Source organism: Balearica regulorum, chromosome 1, assembly GCF_011004875.1.
Source record: "Balearica regulorum gibbericeps isolate bBalReg1 chromosome 1, bBalReg1.pri, whole genome shotgun sequence".
Classification (NCBI taxonomy): domain Eukaryota; kingdom Metazoa; phylum Chordata; class Aves; order Gruiformes; family Gruidae; genus Balearica; species Balearica regulorum.
Genome location: NC_046184.1, coordinates 158754954 through 158775298, shown reverse-complemented (window position 1 = coordinate 158775298; position 20345 = coordinate 158754954). Strand labels below are relative to the sequence as shown.

Genomic DNA, 20345 nt, shown 5'->3' with positions numbered 1-20345 from the left:
AAAAAGGCATATAGCTTAGCTGGAAATTGGGGCCCAACGACATCTAATCTCATTGTAGCTGATTAAATTAAGTGCCAAAATTGGGAGCTTAGTTACCGCAGTCTTCTTCACAGTGGAAAGGAAAAGGTGATACTGTCGTGTAGTTTACTCCTTTTCAGATGTGAACTTACACTCTTAAACTGAGGGTTCATGCTAATTACCTAATCTTAGGAGGCCTAAACTGTGGTCAAAATCTCTTACTGAAATGAGGCAAAGTACTGATCATTATGGTACACTCTACTGCAAGGTGACAGTAGTAAAGATTTGTTGGAAAAGCAGAGGATAACCTTCTAAAGGAGTTTTTGGAAAAGAGTGGAAAATGCTGATTGCAGTGTGGGAGAAAACGTATCTTGACACTTCACAAGATAACCAGTCACACCTTCCCTGGAGATGGAACAGCATGTCTTCAAAAAGTCTTAAATTCTGGTGAGTATTAAGGAGAACTTTGAAAGCATCTTGTATCATTAAAGAGTCTGTCCACTGAAAATATCTGTAGAGATTTTAGGAAAGATAGCCATTATTTGCATATTGAAACAATTCATAGAACAAAAATGCCCCTGTGGCAAAGAAATCAAGATCTATTTTTCTAACACCGTGTCCCAAGTACAGAAAAATACAGAAGTGGCAACTACTCGTCAGATGTGTTAAAGAGTTATTCAGATTACCCACTTGATACTGCAAGATGTAGTTCCCAATTTGATCACAACCAAAATTACGATCAGAGTAAAGAATACATAAGGTATTTAAAGTTCTTAGATGACACTTTTAGTCTTTCAAGTAATTTCTAGTCTTTCTCAGTTGCTATGAGAAAGGCAGTAACTGGAAGTGAACAGTCTTACCATTTTTTGAAGATGCATTTCAGTAGTTCACAGGGGATCCAAAATATTATACTATTCTTTTAGCTTGTAACCTAGGTCTTTTCCAATACCACTCAGCACATACTAGATATTGTGTAAGAATTTCTTCATGTGGCAGTGTCATGACATTGACCCTGCAGCAGAATACAGTAACTACTGGAAGTCCCTAAGAACAGTAGGCAAAAGGCACTTTGGAAAAGAAACATTCAGTATTTAAATATCTAAGTAACAGAGTAATAAATTGAGACTGTGCACTACTTAACGGAGTATGCCATTACACATTTGCCACAGGGTACTGCAAAGGTAGCAGCATGTATGAAGTCAGCACAGATGAGCTGATGTGCTGGAGAGTCACATCTAAGCTTCTGCTCTGTGTGTGCTACCCCCTCTCGAGTGACCATCTGTGGTCTAGATTTTCTGGAATAGCATTATTCCCCCTTATTCCCCAGCAGAAGCGAGAAAGCCAAGCTGCAAGCTGGCCCTGTGTTATCAAATCAAAGGTCTTAAATCAAAGATGATTTAGTAAGCTGCTCTAATTACAGGAACAGAGGGCATGTTGCATGACTACTGTAGATTGTATTTGTAGCGGGTGGTTTTGCTCATTTCCACCAACTTTACAAAAATGCTGTTTATGATAAAATAAACAAATCTCAGGAGGCAAGGTAAAAACAATGTGTCCCATGCATTATGCAAGTGTTGAAGGTCAAAGCCTGTAAACCAGTCACATACTGAAGCTCTTGTCTGAAAGTGAAAATCTTCCACTGCGAAAACAATTACCTCTATTACCCAGTAACTGCAGCTTTCATTATGCAGAGCTATATTGTCTTAATGGCACTGACTGATAATTAAACTGATAAGATCTAATTTTCTTGGTATGGAATGACAGGTTTCTAATTGCCTAACTTCATGCTTTGCCTATTGGCTAAGAGTTTGCTGCTCCTTAGCAGCTAAAATTAGTCACGCCTTTTGCTACAGGGCTGTTCACGCTACAGTCACACCTTTAACTCCTCTTTCTATTTTTTTCACATTGTTCTCGGTTCCTTGTCAGACTGTGAGTTGTTGGGTAGCTATCCACACAAATAGTTATTGTCTTTGACATAAGCCTTTCTTCAATTCTCATGTGGAGTGCAAACTGGTGGGCTGGGAGGCTGGTTTTGCTTGAAGCGGCTCTTTCTATTTGTTTTCTTAGTAAATCCTCATTAAGGAGATGGTCTTAATGTACATTTATTTCCCTTTGACCATGGCATTCCTAGCACGCATGTGTCCCCTGACTGCTTTACTGAGCCTCTCAAAGTTATCTGACCCTTTGGTTAGCATTCTGCATTAGAGGAAAAAGAAATGTCACTTTAGATAATAGACCTCAGTGTTTTAACTCATGCTTCCCATAGGAATTATAAGTAAACGGCAGCAGCAGTACAAAAGCAAATTTCCTCCTTTGCCTTCAGAGTGCATATCATCTCAAAATCACGCTCGGAGGCCTTGCTATGCTGGAGCAGGGGCAGCAGAAAGTAAGCATAAGAAGGTCATCTGTGGAAACAGTACTTATATTTAACTCCCAGTCTGCTGCAGTGGGCACTGACACCCCACAGCCTCTCGGGGGGATGCAGCGCAAAGCTGCCCTCTTCTAGGGGCACCCTCTGGGAGCTTGGGCCCTGCAGAGGCAGTTGCAATGTCCCCAGCACCACATTCCCCAGCAAGCTCCATTCCAGGAGTCCTTAAACCCTTATGCTGAAGCAAACAAGCTCTCGAGACACAACGCAGCAGGGAGCAAGGGGAGAGGATATTTAAGTGGTTCAGTAAGACACCAACAGCTGTGCTGATGCCAGTGAGCTCTACTGAATTTTCAATTTTTTTCATTATTACGCTTGTGATCTCATAATAATCACAGGAGAAAACTTACTTACATAGAATTTAAGACTATGCTACTTGACATAAATTAAGAAACAGTACAGGAAGTTATATGTCAATAAGGGATCGATATGTCTGAGGTGATATAGCTTGCAGTAGAAAAAAAGTATAACAAGCCATAATTAAAGCTTGCATTTGACCTGCCTCAACTTTCATTTTCTTACAGCCTTCAATTAAGACAGCCTTTCTGCCACACTTTGCTCTTCCATCTCTTCAGCTTATGATCAGTGACAGATTATGGGCCTTTTACTTAGCAAGCAGGTATGATTTTATGGTTTTTTAACATTGCCATCCCTATCACGCAAGTACTTATCAGAAGATATATTAGAAGGAAAACTTCAAAATACTTGCTTTCAAAATGAAACCTAACGAAAACATATTGGTTCAGTGTACAAATCATTCTTTCTGCGTTCCCAGGTGCAAATGGGAATGAAAGAGAGAGGAGGAAGCACATAGCACACGTCAGACAGGTCATTAAATTCTGCGCAGCATACTATAATGACACAGGTGATATATCAAACTATGCATAGCAGAAAAAGATGGCCACCAGGAAAGATCCACAATTACAAACAAAATTGAGAACAAAAGAAAAAGTAAAGCTTTCAGGAAAGTTGTTTTATTCTGTTATAGATCCAACTATTTAGCTGCTGAAACAGCTAACACAAGGAACACCCTGAAATGGCAGGGGAAAGTATGTTCCACCGAATTCTCTCAGCAGCAATAAAGTTTTCCTTGACTGTCAGTACGAGACAACTGTACTAATCTATTCACATTAGTTTCACCTGATTGCCTGGTTTAATGCAAGACTCAATTACTTTGGGATTAACACAGCAATAAATTAAAATTCTAGAGGGCTGCTCAAATTACTCTAAGTTTCCAAAACTCTACAACTTCCCACATACCATTTGTTAGTGTAACAGAGCTAATTCAATGGACATTATTTGTGCATTTTTTTGGTGTCTCTAAACTATTGCTTTTAAAAAAAAAAAAAGTTTTAACTAACTAGGCAACTAAAATAGCCTCACTGAGAAATGTGGCAAGCACACAGAAATATCAAATAGCTAAGGAAGTTAACTGGAGCATTCTGCTTTTTTTTTTTTTTCAATTATTTTCAAATTCAGGCCACTTATTCAGTTGTCTAAAATCAGCATCATTGTCTCTGTATCCTTTTTTTGAAAATCTGTGGGTTTAGATATCTCCGTGTCTCTTCCAACACAGAAATATAAAGAGCTCACTGTGACCACCAGTAGCAGCCAATATTTACACCCCAGTCATGCCCGTGGACCCACGTAGTACAACCAGTTCAGGCAGTCGGTGTGTGTTGTGGAGTGCCAGGACACTGGTGCCTCACTCAGCCCTGGGGAAGGGAGACTGGAGCTGCCTTCTGGTCTGTATATCGAGGTTCCCTCTCCCACAGAAATCAAGCAGGAATGAAGAAGTAGCAATGAAGTATCTCTCTGGTATAAGGTCAGGACACAGCCAGGGTATACAAAACCAGGACTTCAGACATGCAGGTCCACCAGTTGAGATAATAGCCTTTAAATAAAGCTCATTGGCTTTCCACTGAAAATTCAGGGCCTTAAATAATGTATTTAAAACACAGTTATTTCTAACCTGCCAAAAATTTCTCATGAAAGGCTCTTTGCTAATACATTCTCCAGTAATACTTCAACTGCACAACAATGATACAACAGATGTGACTCCCTTCAGCAAAAGAAAGAATTCAGAGAGCTTGAAGAGACTGAAAGTTTTCAAGAAACACGGTCCCTGCTAGAGTCTGATCATTTTGGCATTGTGTTCCCAAGAAATGACCTGTTTCTTCCTTTCCACATACATCCACAGTCCATGCAAACTCAGTGACTAACACTACATTACATTAGAGAACTTCAATTTAAAAATTATTCTCCTTGTTTAGATGGAATTGTCATACAAAAGAACAAATCTGAAATAATCTGAAGATGTCTGGCAAACTACACCTCTTCAGTGGAAAGCTCATCAAGACTTCAGGTTTGAAAGGCATGTTCAGTCCTTCTATAGCAATATTAATTTTGCCATTTTCCACAGAATTTTTGCTAAACCGAGCTAATTGTCACTCACCCTAAAACCACTATCAACCCCAAATTGTCTGGTAACTGTCATAGCTCATGTCTACCAGGAAGAAATAGTGAATCACATGTATTTTTCTGCTTTTTATAAACCTGTGTAACTTTTAAGAAAAAACAGTATTTTCCATATAATGTACAGGGATATCGACTGACTTAGTTAATAGAGGGTTAGAAACCCTATACTGTCAAGCTGTGGGAGCAAGTGATTTACAAAGGATAAACAGTATATTTATGATCAAAGGAAGTCAGCAAATAAGGGCCAATCGCTCAGTGCCTGCTCAGGAGAAAACTCCATACTGAGGACATCAGCATTTCTAAAATGAGTCAGCTGCTAGCCGGTCATCTTGGGAAATGGCTTAAAAATTGGTATTGTGATTATGAACCCTTGAATAAACGTAAATCTAAATGGAGAACACAGGTATAATGAGGACAAGACTGTCTCCAAATCAAGAAATAACTTTGCAGAGGCAACAACGCAGTATGAACGTCTTTGAGCCCACCTAATGCAGCAGCACAAATGTTCTGACAGCATTGTATCTGATCAAAACAGACACACCTCCTTTTGGAGCTGAGCTGAAGTACACATAGCAATAAACTGTAAGCATTCATTTAAGGGGGAAAAGTGGCAAGCGTAAGATGGGGTATCCTTGCCAAGCTGTAGAAACAGTGGACCACCACCACACCACCACACATCACAGCTGTGGAAACTACAGAACTCATGACCTACTTGGAAAATTATGTGGCTAATGTTAAAATTCTTGCTAGTATTTCTTATTCAAAAGGCACAGAAATAGGATCAATATAAAGTCTACTTGCAGAATGTAGAGATAGGTCAAGGGGAAAAAAACCTTATTGTTGTCTGTTGTCTGCAAGGTGTTGGTTTGCCAGACTCTGCTTTACTGTGCAATGCAAGATATGCACATCCCACAGACACTGCCAAAGCCGGAAATATTTGTGCCATATAAGCACATTTTGATAAATTAAGTTTGCCTAGTCATCTTCATTTCTGTTTCTGCTCACAAGCAACAGTCCTTTCTTGGTGCACCAATTTCAGAATTAAATGCTTCTTAGACAAGCCTGAGTAATTCTCTAATAGCAAAATGAATTTTCTACACACTGCATTGCCAAATCTCCCAGTTCTGTCAGTTCAAGACTATATCAATCATACTTTCTATTTTAAGGTTAAAAGATATCAGCTACACTACTGACCATGTCAGCAGTGGGGGAAGGATGGACCAGAATGCTTGAAACTTTTAATTGTTTAATTAGTAAGTTAATAATGATATTAATTGCACAGAGAGGTTAAGGCATTCAAGAGAAAGCTTTCTTGAGCAAAGGAAAAAATGGTAACACAGCCACGTAGGTGACATAAAAGCATGAGAGGCAGCACGTGAACAAGGCATCAAAAAAGTCATGACTTGGGAAACAGAATAAAAATCTAAAATTTCTGAGAAAAAAATCATCAAGAAAAAGCTACCTTTATTGCTTTGGATCATGACAAGAGTCCCTAAAACATTGTCTCTACTTGATGTAACAAGAAAATTTCTGTGAGAGGAAAATTTATCTAAAAGATATTATCCTGTATCCTGTACAAGATATAACACTATCAAAGAACACAAGCAAGCATAATGTAAGATGAACAGAGCTTCAAATACTTTCAGACTCATATGACGGCAAAAATTACACATTCTGTTGAAGAGCACAATGGAAGAAGGTGTTTGTGGGTAAAACCCTTGTAGAAAGATAGTCATTATAGTGCTTTCTGAAGCTAAGCCTCTATGCAAACTGGCATTTGGAACCTCAAAGGAAAGAGTGGCTAAACAGTGAGTGGAATTAAAGATGAGCATCGAAAGAGAGGAATATTGTGTCAAAAAATGCTTTTTCGTATTGTATGAAAACTGAATATATTGTAGATCTGCATTTTTTTCACTACAGGGAAGAAGAATAGGTTTAGAATCGTTAAGAAATGTTTGAGAACAGGAAAATGTAAAACCAGGAATACATTTAAAAATACAAATGCTAAAATACAGCACAGATATTTACAATGAAAGAAAATACTAGCCCATTGACCATGGTAGGTTGGCATTACTTGTCTTCTGTTACCTTTTGTTTAAAGTATCGAAGTGTCAGAACTGTAGTTAGAAAAACACAAAGCAAAAAACACAGACTACTTCTCCTACTCTGTGACTGCAGGTCATTCACTTCTCAGCCATATACAAGACTGAGACAAAACTGTCAAGCTAAAGAATAAATAACACACGGAATCAATCCTAAGGCCCAAAGGAACCTCTGGGATAATTTAACCCAGTATTAAACTAGAAGAATTTAAAATTAATTGGTATAGCAAAAAAAGCCGAGATTTTCACTAAGCGTTTCCTGCACCGAATCCAGTAACGTCTGCATGGGCTCTAGCATGGTGTGGTGGGTTGACCCTGGCTGAGGGCCAGGTGCCCACCAGAGCCGCTCTATCACTCCCCTCCTTCACTAGACAGGGGAGAAAAAGTATAACAAACAGCTTGTGGGTCGAGATAAGGACAGGGAGAGATTACTCACTTACTATCATCACGAGCAAAACAGACTGAACTTAGAGAAAAATTCATCTAATTTATTACTAAGCAAAACAGAATAGAGGAATGAGAAATAAAACCAAATCTTAAAACACCTCCCCCCACCCCTCCTATCTTCCCGGGCTCAACTTCACTCCTGGCTTCAACCTCCGCCCCCCGCAGCGGCACAGGGGGACGGGGAATGGGGGTTACGGTCAGTTCATCACACGTTGTCGCTGCTGCTTCTTCATCCTCAGGGGGAGGACTCCTCTAATCGTTCCCCTGCTCCAGCATGGAGTCCCTCTCACGGGAGACAGTCCTTCACGAACTTCTCCAACATAAGCCCTTCCCATGGGCTACAGTCCTTTACGAACCGCTCCAGCGTGGGTCCCTTCCACGGGGTCACAAGTCCTGCCAGCAAACCTGCTCCAGCATAGGCTCCTCTCTCCATGGGTCTACAGGTCCTGCCAGGAGCTTGCTCCAGCATGGGCTTCCCACAGGCCACAGCCTCCTCCAGGTGTCTCCACCTGCTCCGGCGTGGGGTCCTCCACGGGCTGCAGGTGGAATCTCTACACCCCCTCATCCTCCCGCCATGGGCTCCAGGGGGACAGCCTGCTTCACCATGGTCTTCACCACGGGCTGCAGGGGATCTCTGCTCCGGTGCCTGGAGCACCTCTGGCCCCTCCTTCTGCACTGACCTTGGTGTCTGCAGAGTTTCTTACATCTTCTCACTCCTCTCTCTGGCTGCAAAAGCTCTAACTGTTTTTTCCCTTCTTAAATACGTTATCACAGAGGCGCTGATTGGCTTGGCCTTGGCCAGCGGCGGGTCCGTCTTGGAGCCGGCTGGCATTGGCTCTATCAGACACAGGGAAAGCTTCTAGCAGCTTCTCATAGAAGCCACCGCTGTAGCTCCCCCCCCTCCCCACTACCAAAACCTTGCTATGCAAACCCAACACACATGGTTTTAGGAGCGACGACAACTGTTTTCACTTCGACTTCCTGGTGATTATTTTTATAGGTGGTGACACCTACTGATACAAAATGTTCATGTTTTCCTAAATACATTTGTCTACATTCAACGTCCAAGCACTGAATTTCATTAGTACTTTTCCTGCCAATTAAAAAGAAACCCCAAAAAAACCCAAAACCCCCAAAGCCTTTTGTTATTAAACTCTTTCTGAGGAGAGACTAAACCTTGTAGGCAGGTCCTTAAGAAGCTGCAACCAGTGAAAACAGTGTTGTGCCTTAAGCCTCAACAGGGATTTATTAGTTGATTCCCTTTCAACTTGTTCGTTACATCTCAGGAACAAACTGAACTTGTTTACCGTATTCACATAGCCATGCTTCACTCCTCAGAGTATTGACATCCTTCGTTACTAGAATTAGTTCCCAAGAGAAACAACACAATGAGGACTGACCGCAAACTCTTCTCACCTGCACAGGGCATATGAACTAATTTCTTACTCCTATTTGCTCACCAAAAACCTGTACAACCTTCTGAAGGTGCCCATGTAAAGGTGGTCTAAGCTGGTCATGCCTAGGTTTATTTAGGTGCCTGCAGTGAGCATAACAGGGGGCATGCAAGAGCAGGGGCACCTGTGAAGGGACTGCAGCCCATGGCTAAGCCGATTCTGGAGCAAAGGAGATGGTTAAGAAGGAAGGAGCAGTAGCAGAAGAGTAAGAAACAAGGAACAGCAAAAAAAGGAAACCACTATGCACCAACCCCAGCCTCACATGCTGCAAAAGCAGAGAAGCGGGAACTAGGACATGAGGAAGAGAGGTGTGTGGACTGAAGTTGAGACAGGTGATGGAGGAAAGGTGTTTTCCCTAAGTGTCTCTTTAACTGTTTGTCTTCCTTGCTTAACACCTGAATAAGTGATTATAAGTTTATGTTAATTGGCAGTAAAACAAATAAGTGAAGTTCGTTAAGAGGAGACTCTTTTGCCCACAACAGTGCCTCAGCTGGGACCAGGGCCCTATTGCTCTCCATCTGCAAGGCCTAGGAAGGAATTCCGGTGAGAAAAACAAAAATCTATCACCATCTTTGAAATAATGATTTTCACTGGTTTCTCAATCAGTGGACTAATGGGGCATGCTTTAAGTCATTTTGGCTCACATTTAGAAAATATGAGTTTTATTGCTAGACAGTCTGAATGGCTTCCCTAATTACATTCTGACACCTTCACACATTAACATCGTTATCACTTGTCATGTTACCGCATGATAACTCCACAGGCCGCCGTCATGGATGAAGGCCTCCTTATTAGGCACTTTACATGCAAGTGCCTGAATCAGAGAGCTGCATAAGTAAAATAAGATTAGATCAGTTTATCAAAGTATTTAATACTACGATGCACTTGCTAGGATAAACAGAGTATTAAGACTCAATACATATATCAAGCGTACATATCATCTGTAGAATTACAGACTCTGACCACAAATTTTGATGAAATCATTAGCCAATGCTTCCTTCATAAGAGCTCAATCTCTCAGCTTTTAATGGCTACAATTAAATGGAGGCTCTGACTTAACAATTATATCCCCTCATTGCTTGCTATTATCCCAGATACCTGCTGACTCAGAGCCAAGGGATTCAGGCTGTGGTGTTGATGCTGATCTGCATTTCTGGCCTTCTATGCCAGATGGACACTGGCTTCATTCAGGTGGAGCTGACTGTGTGAAAGGGCAGTGGAGGGACGAAGGAGGCACACAGGAGGCTGAAAACACCCTTGCAATCCCTTTCACTATCAGTTATATCTTCTACTTTGAACAAATAACCTGCAAATATAATTTTTATTCTGTTCATGAACTCATAATTCACTGTTTCTCATGGACCTGGAAGTCTCAGAGCTGGCAAAGTAGGCAGTTGCCTAGGACAACTAATCAGTCCTAATCCATCTGCTTCTTTTGCCCATGCCAGGGACCTCGAAAGACCAAGCGGCTACTAATACTGCCACCAAGAGACAAGTGTGTCAGGTGGGCGTGGAGTGATGGGCAAATGGAAAGGTCAATCTCTGTCACCGGTGACAGGCTCTTTTCTTCATCCAGTGGCAGCAGGAACAGCCAGTTGGATTTTCAAGTGGGTTTTTTATGTTGGTATGTCTTGTTAACATTCAGCCTCCTAAACATTGAAGGTGGTTTTACAAATTTTTTGTGCTAGGCAGTCCAAGGAGAAAAATTGGAAATAACTTCACAGAAGAATGACAAAGAGCAGGTCTTTATAGTACTCCCTCTAGTCACCAGTCTCATCTTGCTCGCTCTCCTCCAGGGCCAGGAATCCACATAGTCCAGTAAACTCGGTTGTCCCTCTCCTCCACGCAGCTGGAGGCAGGGCCCCTCTAATTCTGCTCATCGTATTTCTTACCAACGAATGGATTTGTGTGGTGCCCATGGGTTCAAATCTCATCCTTGTTACTCACTTCTTGCAAATTTGAATCAGAAACTCCCTGCATAAGATCAGAAGTAAGATCAGTCCTCCTATTCTGTCTGGGGAACTGCCCACTGGAGACTGGAGCAGCAAATTTCCTGGAAGAACCCCCATTTGAAATTGTATTTCTTTGCAATTCACATGCCCGTGCCTCTAGGGTCAAGGTAGGTTTTCCATCCCACTTCCTCATGTCCTCTCCATGGCCATGCAGGTAAAACCACAGAATGCCTTGTGGTGTGTACCCTCTATATCCTCTCTTGCGCAAAGGCACACTTACTCCTAACAGATGAGAAACTGGTCCATACAAGTGGGGAATTGGATATATCCTCTTTGAGTTGCCGGACCTCCCAGGACAGTTTCTCAAACAGGTTTTTGGATTTTTCAGACAGTCCACAGCTGAGACACAGGCCTGTAGGGAGGAAGAGAGATTTTCTTTGTATTGCTGGAGTTGGCCAGCCACTTCATCCACCATTGGCGCCTCTTGACCTTTCCAGGCCAAATGATTGGGCCTACGCTGGTGGTGTGCTCTGTACACACCTCCACCACATGGGTCAGATACACTGGATTTTATCTAGATCTGTGGGTAACTGCACATTGTCTGGGTCATAAAAAAACCATCTCGTGCATGGCTAATTCCCTCAGGTACTGGATACCTCTCTCCACGGTGGTCCACTTGCCTGAGTGACATGTAACATCTTCTTTAAAGGGATACCTTTCCCTCATGCCTGATGAGTCTCCTCCAGAGGCTGAGGGCTTGTGTCCCTTGTCCAATCACCTTGTCAATGAGCCCTTCCCTGGACAGGGATCCCAGCTGCTTGGCTTCTCTACCTTCTAATTCCAGGCTACTGGCCCCGTTACTCCAGCATCGGAGCAGCCAGCTGAAAAGTTGCTCACCTAATCAACGACTGCTCACTTAGAGACAGGGATTGTGTGGTTACCTCTGCTTCTGTCTCTTCCTCCTGTTCTGCTGATGGCCCTTTTTGTCATCCTTTACTAAAGGAGTTGACCTATGTGTCCATTTCTTCTTCTGCATGGGGCGATTGATACCGGTATGGGTTGGTTTTCTGGTTCAGCTGCAGTGCTTATCACTGGGATTTGAGTAGCTACAGTGCATGTCAGCGGGGTCTGAGTAGCTGCAGTGCTTGTCACAGGGGTTGGAGTAACCTCAGTGCCTGTCCTTGGAGTCCGAGTAGCTGCAGTGCCTGTTGCGGGGGCTGGAGTAGCCGCAGTGCCTGCCATAGCGGTTGACCTCTGGGTAGTATTCTTAAATAGTTGTTTAGCCCTAAACAAGACCTGAATCACACTCAGGAGACAGCAATAGAAATATGCTGGTCTGAACATCCCAAGGATATTCAACATTCTCAAGAGCTGTTGTAATTAGCCTGGAGAAGAAGGGGAAGGTGAAAGAAGGAGTCTCCCCCACAGAAAAAGTAAAAAGCATAATTATTAATAACTTCTCACAGATGGCTCCCAAAGTACAGAGATGAAGCTGTTGCTCCACCACCGCTGAATACAAACACAAAACTGGTCTATCAATGATTTTATCATACTATAAGCCAGTAGTACTCTGAACAGCAGAGTTATAACCTTAATCCAACACCCAGAGGTGACAAATCACACATAGACACTGATAACCAGTATATACAGCAAGCAAGGTATTACGTAGCACAACTCTAAGAACAACTCTGTGAACAAATAAAACAACATTGTGACCAGTGACGATTAAACTAATATAATAAATGCTTATAACACATTTGTTTTAGCATGCTCTGGTCAGATCTGTCATTATCTCAACCCTTCAAGCCCCATGTTGGGAGCCAAAAAGGACTGTCGTGGTTTAACCCCAGCTGGTACCTAAGCACCACGCAGCTGCTTGCTCACTCCCCCCCCGGCAAGGGGATGGGGAGGAGAATGGAAAAAAACCACCTTGTGGGTTGAGATAAAGACAGTTTAATAGGATAACAAAGGAAGAGAATAATAATAGTAATAGTAATAACAATAACAATAATACAAGTGATGCACAAATGCAATTGCTCACCACACACAGAAAAAAACCCAACCTGATGCCCAGTCTGTTTCTGAGCAGTGATTCCGCCTCTTGGCTAGCTCCCCCAGTTCTATCCAAAGCACGACGCTCTATGGTAGGGAATATCCCTTTGGCCAGCCTGGGTCACCTGTCCTGGCTGTGCTCTCCCAGCTTCTTGTGCACCTGGCAGGGTGTGGGAAGCTAAAAAGGCCTTGACTTTTGTTGTAGGCACTACAACTACCTAGAAACAACTAAACCATCAGTGTGTTATCAACTTTATTCTCATCCTAAATCCAAACCACAGCACTATACCAGCTACTAGAAACAAAATTAACTCTGTCTCAGTCAAAACCAGGATACTGCTGGTGCAGATTCAGAGGGAGGGAGGTAGAAGGAAATGTGCTCTGCCCTGGCCCCTGCACGGGGGTGAGTAGGGCACCCTTCCAGAATGCAAGAGTCTCACTTTGACCACTGAATATAAAAACATGGTACTGGCGTGGAACTGATATAGAAATGTAGGTCACTTCTACTTTCTTTTTAAAAACCTGTATCAGTCTCCTGCAGCCAAATTCATTATACAGGTGTCCACACAAACAAATGGACTTGTAGCTCTGGATGCTTGCTGTTTCTAGAAGTACCTAACTGGCAATCTGATTTAGGCTGACTTTTCAGCTTTTATTCCAGACTGACGTGAGCATCCTTCCTCCCTTTCCAGCTGTTTGGCTTTCATGTGTCCATCACGCCTCACTACTCAGGTACTATGAATGCTAATCCTAGAGACAGGTACCCAACCTCTAGGCAACATTAAGTCTCTCATGGAAAACATACTTAATGGATTGTGGCAGTGAGGCGCAAAATCCAGATTCAAAGTATACTGTCTCAACCTTAATTCCTTCCTTCTGAACAATGGACCTAATGCCACCCTAATTTTCTTCTAGTCTAAGAGCAGCGCCGTCGCAATTTAAACTGGTTGCACACTCAAAAATCTTTTCCCCATCATAAAAGAACTCCTATGAGAACCAATGTAACTCCCATATTTGGTAGATAAAATTTCAGTTTATGGGTAAACAAAGAGGCTATTTTGATCCTTGTACAAGTCTTTTATTAAAACAATACCTGTAAGTGAATTGAGGAAGTTGACTTTGGCACCACCGTGCTGTTTCCTTTAACAAATATTAAATTAGGTTCACTTTCAATCTAATCATGGTAGACATTTTTCACAGTGACATAAAAAATCTTTTCTTCCAATTAGCAATTTAAAAAAAGGCTCTCAACTGCAGGCATGCTAAGAATATTTAAATTCTGGGTCACATATTATAAGGGAAAAGGCAGTATAATAAAAGTGGGAAATATCCGAGACCTAAAGCTCTGTTGCTGTTTTACAGCCCATGAAATGAGATGATTTTGCTGGCTCATCATGCCACTGAATAGCGTTCACTTCTACTGTAAGGCAACTAAGGTTTAATTTTTGTATATGTGCTTTGAAGTACTCCTTACCACTGAAATATCAGTATTTGCCTCCAAGATACAACATGTGTGTATTTATCTCCTATACGTAAACTGGACATTAATACGGTAGTCTTTGTCAAATACTCTCTGCAGGTATGAGATGCAATTACTATTATTTAATAGGGTACTGGCCCTAGCAAATGACAGATGGGTTGATGATACAGCATAGAATAAGATCTCCCTCTTATCCTTTCAGAATGATCTTTCATGGCATAAAACTTCATTCCCTTACTTTGTAGAATATTTTTCAACTTTTAGGTATCTTTCATTCTGAACTTCCTTTTCCTTTTGAGAATATTTGAAGCAATATGTAGCACTGTAAATCATGAAAAAACATTCTCTAGCATTACATGAAGAGTAAAATCAGTAACGTAGCTGCAAGTGTACATCTGTAGATGATTACAGATGATTACACCCATGAGGCATGTGGAATGTTTACTAGCCAGATGTTACAAAAATCTGAATGCAAAAGGATCTGTACTGTGTGGAAAGTACAGGTAGGAAGGAAAACTGCCCAGGATCCAGCAACAGCAGGGGGTTCTGGCACATTTGTGTCTATGTGGCACCCGTTCCAACAGCACCCACATTGACAGCTCTACCGACATCCTTAGTGTGGCCCTGATAGCAATTACTGCCATGTTAAATATTGACTAAAGGTAGGTGCATGCTCAGATAAACAGTGACATGGAAGGCAGAAGTCCTTGTCGTAGTTCTCCAATTGCCAAGTCTTGCATGCTCTTATTAATTCAACAATTATATTTATCCTTTTTAGATATATCAGATGAAAACACTTATGCAAATACAATCACATGCCTAATGAGTTGCACAATTACTGGGGTTTATTTACAAAACAAAGGTCATTTTTCTTAATATTTAGCACAACATTCTTTGCACACTTCATGGTACCGTCATCCTATCAGCTACACCCTACAGAATTAAACATAGAGAAGAAGAGAATAAAATCAGAAGGAAAAAACAAGCCAACTCTGAATGTACCTGATGCTCTCAGTGGGAGACAAGGCTGAAGGCTGTTCTAATATGAAGGAAACATCAACCTTTTTATAGCAGCCTGAATCAAAATCAGCTAAGAAGTCTGAGAAAGAGAAGAGCTTGACAGTACCATACAGGTATAGTCAATAGTAAGGAGCTTTGCCACCCACATCCACACAGCCAGCCAAGCCTTTCATTCATATCCTTTCTCTTACTCCCACTCAGCCCCACAGGTAGTATTCAAAAAATCTTTCAAGCATCCTGATGGATAAAAGACTTCATTTAATACAAAGGCTCCCACTGTATAAGAACAATACCTACTTAGGAAGTCAAGTTCTGTGTCAAACTGTTGGAAAGAATACTTGGGTTTCTACTGAGTTCATGAGCAACTTACTAGAAGAAAGCAGTAACTTCTTGTTGCCTCCCATCAGCTGGAACCTGAAACATCTGAAGTCACCTCACCTAGGGGGGCAGATTATTCTTTCTCTACTATTCCTTCCTCCCATTTCAGAACTTCACAGAAAAAGGGATTTAGGGTACTTAGACCTTAGCTAATTGGTTCTCCACTCAATGTTTCACTATTCTCCAGTTTCACAAACAGCTCTAAGATAGACTTCTGTGTCTGTTGCTCAGAACTTTCCTAGAGATACATCCAGGCAGAACTGCCCTAGCTGTTAGTAAGTTCGCTCTCATTAGAGATTACTCTGGTAAAGTTGGCAAAACCGATTGGTGTTAATTTAGTTCTACATCCAGTCTAGAAATAGGTATGTTGAAGAACAGAGACATTAGCCGTAGATATATGCTGATGTGGCCCATGTTTGAAAAATTACCTTCACAAACATCAGGTATATGTATTATTTTATTAGTGCATATTGAAAGGATGCAGTCACAGGAGAATCTATGGCACAAATCTTATTGTATTATTGCTGTACAAATGCAGAATGGAAGCAGGTTTGGTAAAGAGAGGAGAAGCACTTGATGGTCTATATCTTGATTTTAAAAGGCTTTTAACATTGTCTCACCATGACAACATACAGAAATATGGCTCAGTGAAACTACTCAATGATGGGTAATGATGGCCACTTGTTAAGTGTCCTTATGAGCAGCTATTAATGAAACATTGTCAGAAAGGAAAACTGTCAAACGAGGTTCCAACAGAGTCTGATCTTGGTCTGGTTCTATTTATTTTTTCACTCCTGACCAGGTTGATAGAAAATAAATTGTACTCAACAAATTTCAGATAAAAGTAAGCTAAGAGGCACTACAACTACTCAGGAGAAAAGAATTAAAATTCCAGAAATAGTCTGGAGAAAAAAAAAACAAAGTATGCTATTCAACAGAGACAAATGCAAGGGTCTACATTAAAAAAGAAATAATCCAGTAAACAAATAAAGGATGGGAAACAGTGATGGCAGCTCTTTCAAAAGGACACAAGGGCTGTAACAAATCAGAAAAACACATGAATCACCCACAACATGCTGTTCTGAAAATGGAAAACATCTCACTGGGATGTAGAAACTGTAATAAAGCTTAAAAACACATAAAGTACTGGCTCTACTGGGGTATTCTGCCAGTACTGCACTTCAACAAAAAGGTGAATCAGCTGGAGAAAGTCTAGAAAAGGACAGTAAGAATAACTTAAGGTATAAAATATAGGTCTTATAGCAAAAGACTGAAACATTTGGAGCTGTATGGCCCAGCAGGGCCACAGAGGCTAGAAGAGGGATAATGATAGTCCTGAAAGATGCAGAAAAGCTTTTTTAAAGTTTTCTCTATGTCAATAGTGAATAAGGTGAGAAATTATGATCTTAAATTGCACAAAAAGATAGATTCAGGTTATACTTTAGGAAAATCTTCCTAAGAATACAGACAATGAAGCAGTGCAATAGATTGCCTGGAAAGATTGTGAAGTCTGCTTCACATTGGAAGGGACGGCTGAGATTATCTTGACAAGATGACTTCAAGCCATATTTATCAGTAGTCTGTAACTATGTTCTTCCTTAAACAATTAATACATACTTGCATAGAAGCATTCATAAAGCAGATAAACAAAACACCTCAAAACTAAAAATAGAAAACTTGGGAAATAAATATATTGTCAAGTATGAAAACTTACACTATCATCTTTCCAATTTTCATCCCTTTAAAGTCAAAGCCATTTATAAAAGTGGGAGCAGGGTATGGCCAAAACTAGGGGATTTTCCAAATATGAAACTATCTACTTGGCATAGCCCTCACAGTATAAAAAACTCTATTAACTTTTATTTGATTAGGACATTTTGGTCTTCACCCAATAATAAAACTGTAAAACCCCCTCCCTTTTTCATTAGGAAGAAGAAAAATAACATAAACTATCAATTTCAAATATGCATAGCTTGTACTTATATACTGCAAATTCAGTGGTACTAATTAGACAGTAGCTGCCAAACTGCTATGCTCGTGTGATTTTTGTAATGATAGATTTCAGGAACCAACAGGACAGGCTGCATAATAATATCTGAAAGTAAAATATCAATGAATATATACAATAAAATAGTATAATTACACAGAAACAGTCTATTACATTACTTACCTGCTAACTACATACAAAGATGATTCACAAAATAGATATTTTAAAATACTGATAAATTTGCTGATTATAACTCTGTTTATAACATGTGTCTTTTACCCAGTATTTTAAGGTTTATTAATCAGCTTTCAATTGATATTCAACTTAACTTGTGGCTGCGGTAGCGAGAGGTGTTATATCCTGGTTGTCTATTTCTAGACAAAAACAATGTATCAATGACAAGTCTCCTAAGTCTATTAGCAATGTTTGATCTTTAAAATGCAGCACTCTGAATGACATATCGATAAAGTACAGGACTGTGACTCAGGAGACCAGAGTTTTGGAGTTTGAGCCCTGTTTTTTTAAGCAGCTTTGCAGGTACCCTTGGAAAAAACTATTTCACCTGTCTTTGCCAATCTGTCTCCAACATTAAAAACATACTGGCCTCCTTTATTAAGCACTCTGAGCCTCATTCAAATCATCTACCCACTTAAGCTTGTCTAAGGCATTGCAACTACTTTTCCCTGGCGACCAGGTAGGCAGCTAGAATAACAGCCTTCAATGCCACAAATAATTTTGCATGTCAAGATAAGAAGGGTGATTTCAATCTGAGGCATAATTCTTCTGGTGACACACCTATCCCACGCTCCCCTGCCAAACCATCTTGAACTGGAGAACTTGCATGTGAATGTTTTTAGCTTCTAGCGTGAACTCAGCTCATGTTCACCCAGCAATGGCAGTATGCCACTAACTTAGAGATCTGAAGGTTGTCTGAGAGATCAGACAGGGTTATCCTTTGAGATCTACTGAAGAAAAAAAAACATATAAAAGGTACTATCAGTAGTTCTATTCAGCTACCAGTACTGGTACAACTGGTATGCTTCTGACTCCCAGAGGAAACAGAATGGAGCTTGGTTGACATCAGTTTTTTCTCCCTTTCTCATGAGAAAAAAGGACACAAGTGGCAGGTTTTGCTCAGAAAGTATTTGGTCTCACAGAGTACTTGTTGTAACAGGACTCTCAGACTATTTCTTGTAAGTCTATGCCTCACTCTGTATATTCAGCAGCCTGGGAACTAACTGAAGTGATTTCAGCTGCAAAGGCTTTCAATATTCAAAAAACTTTTTGGATTGCAGTCATTCAGTCATTAAACCTTTTTATTACCTTCAAGTTCAGCTGGGGCCAGGATAACAGTCTGGAGCTCAAGCCAGGAAAAAAATGAAAAAAAAAAAAAAAAAAAAAAGCTTATCAGAGTTAGAGAGATGTATCAGAAAGAGTATGGCCTGCAGGCATGCTTTATCATTTGAAGGGACTTCCCTACCTGTGCTGAAATGAAAATTTATAGCTGCAGGCTCCTGTTGGACCTTTGTCTGTTAAATAAATGTGAGATAACTGCGATGTTCTGACAGGGTAACTGCATATTTTCCATTTGGATATGGATCTTGCCACAGCTGCCCATGCTCTTGCCACCTTTCCTGAATTATTGTTCTCTGCTCGTTTCCCCACGGGGATGGCACGGCACATTGCAGCTAGCAGAGAATGTATTCTCCTGGTGATCCTGCAGTGTTTTTCACAGAACGCAAATAGCTCCTGTATTGCAAAATCTGCCTGACTCCCAATCAATTTTCTGGGTGATGTTCTGACTTACACAGTTTGGATTGAGATTGCCACAGATACACATGATCTCATTTCTCTTCCCCCTTCTCTTTAGTACCAAGATGATTATCAAAGTAATTCTGGGTGGGGTTTTGTGGTTGGTTTTTTTTGCATGGGAATTACTACTAAAATTAGACAAATAGGATGAATTATATACTTTAAAATGAATCATAAATAAAACACAAATTAGTCATCGCATTTGCATACTGGTGATAATCAACGGTTGACTATTCTTAAATAAAGACATTGTTTTAAAGTTATTTAAATCCTGGGATCCCAGGCAATGTAAAAATAGATGATAACTTCATCATTCCAAAGCAAATAGCACAGCTTCTCTTTCTGGCATGTGCTCTACTTGAGCAGAATACTGATTGCACTTGATATCTTTTCAGCACAGACATAAGCTATCTGTTCTATTCATTTCATAAACATTTTTAAATGGATACTGAAATGGATGTTACCAGTAGGACAGACCTATCTCATTAAAGCCACTGTAGCCCAGCTCTTGCCTGCTTAGTCCCAGATCTTCAAGGTCCATGCATTTAAATCCAGGTGGGCACTGGTAACCTTCTTCTAGCTCTCTGGAACAGTGGGTGTCTGGGATAGCTAAATTATTCCAGGTTACATTTCTGTGAAAAATACAAAATTGAGGTGTTACATAAACTCAACCCATAGCAAAACTAAAAACTTGAAAGCAAGAGGACTAAAGTGAAAAGTACATCAGCTATTATTTT

At 40.7% G+C, this 20345-nt stretch overlaps 1 protein-coding gene across 6 annotated transcripts in view; it reads right to left on the bottom strand.

The window, feature by feature from the left end:
- Positions 1-20345, bottom strand: part of NALCN (sodium leak channel, non-selective) — a 244939-nt gene that overhangs the window by 168840 nt on the left and 55754 nt on the right. For 5 of the 6 annotated variants that reach the window (XM_075740769.1, XM_075740787.1, XM_075740808.1 and 2 more), the window contains one exon: positions 20086-20240. The exons of the other annotated variant lie outside the window; for it this stretch is intronic. In XM_075740769.1, the coding sequence (XP_075596884.1) occupies positions 20086-20240 (155 nt within the window). The remainder of the gene's footprint in view (positions 1-20085; positions 20241-20345) is intronic. 6 annotated transcript variants of the gene reach the window in all.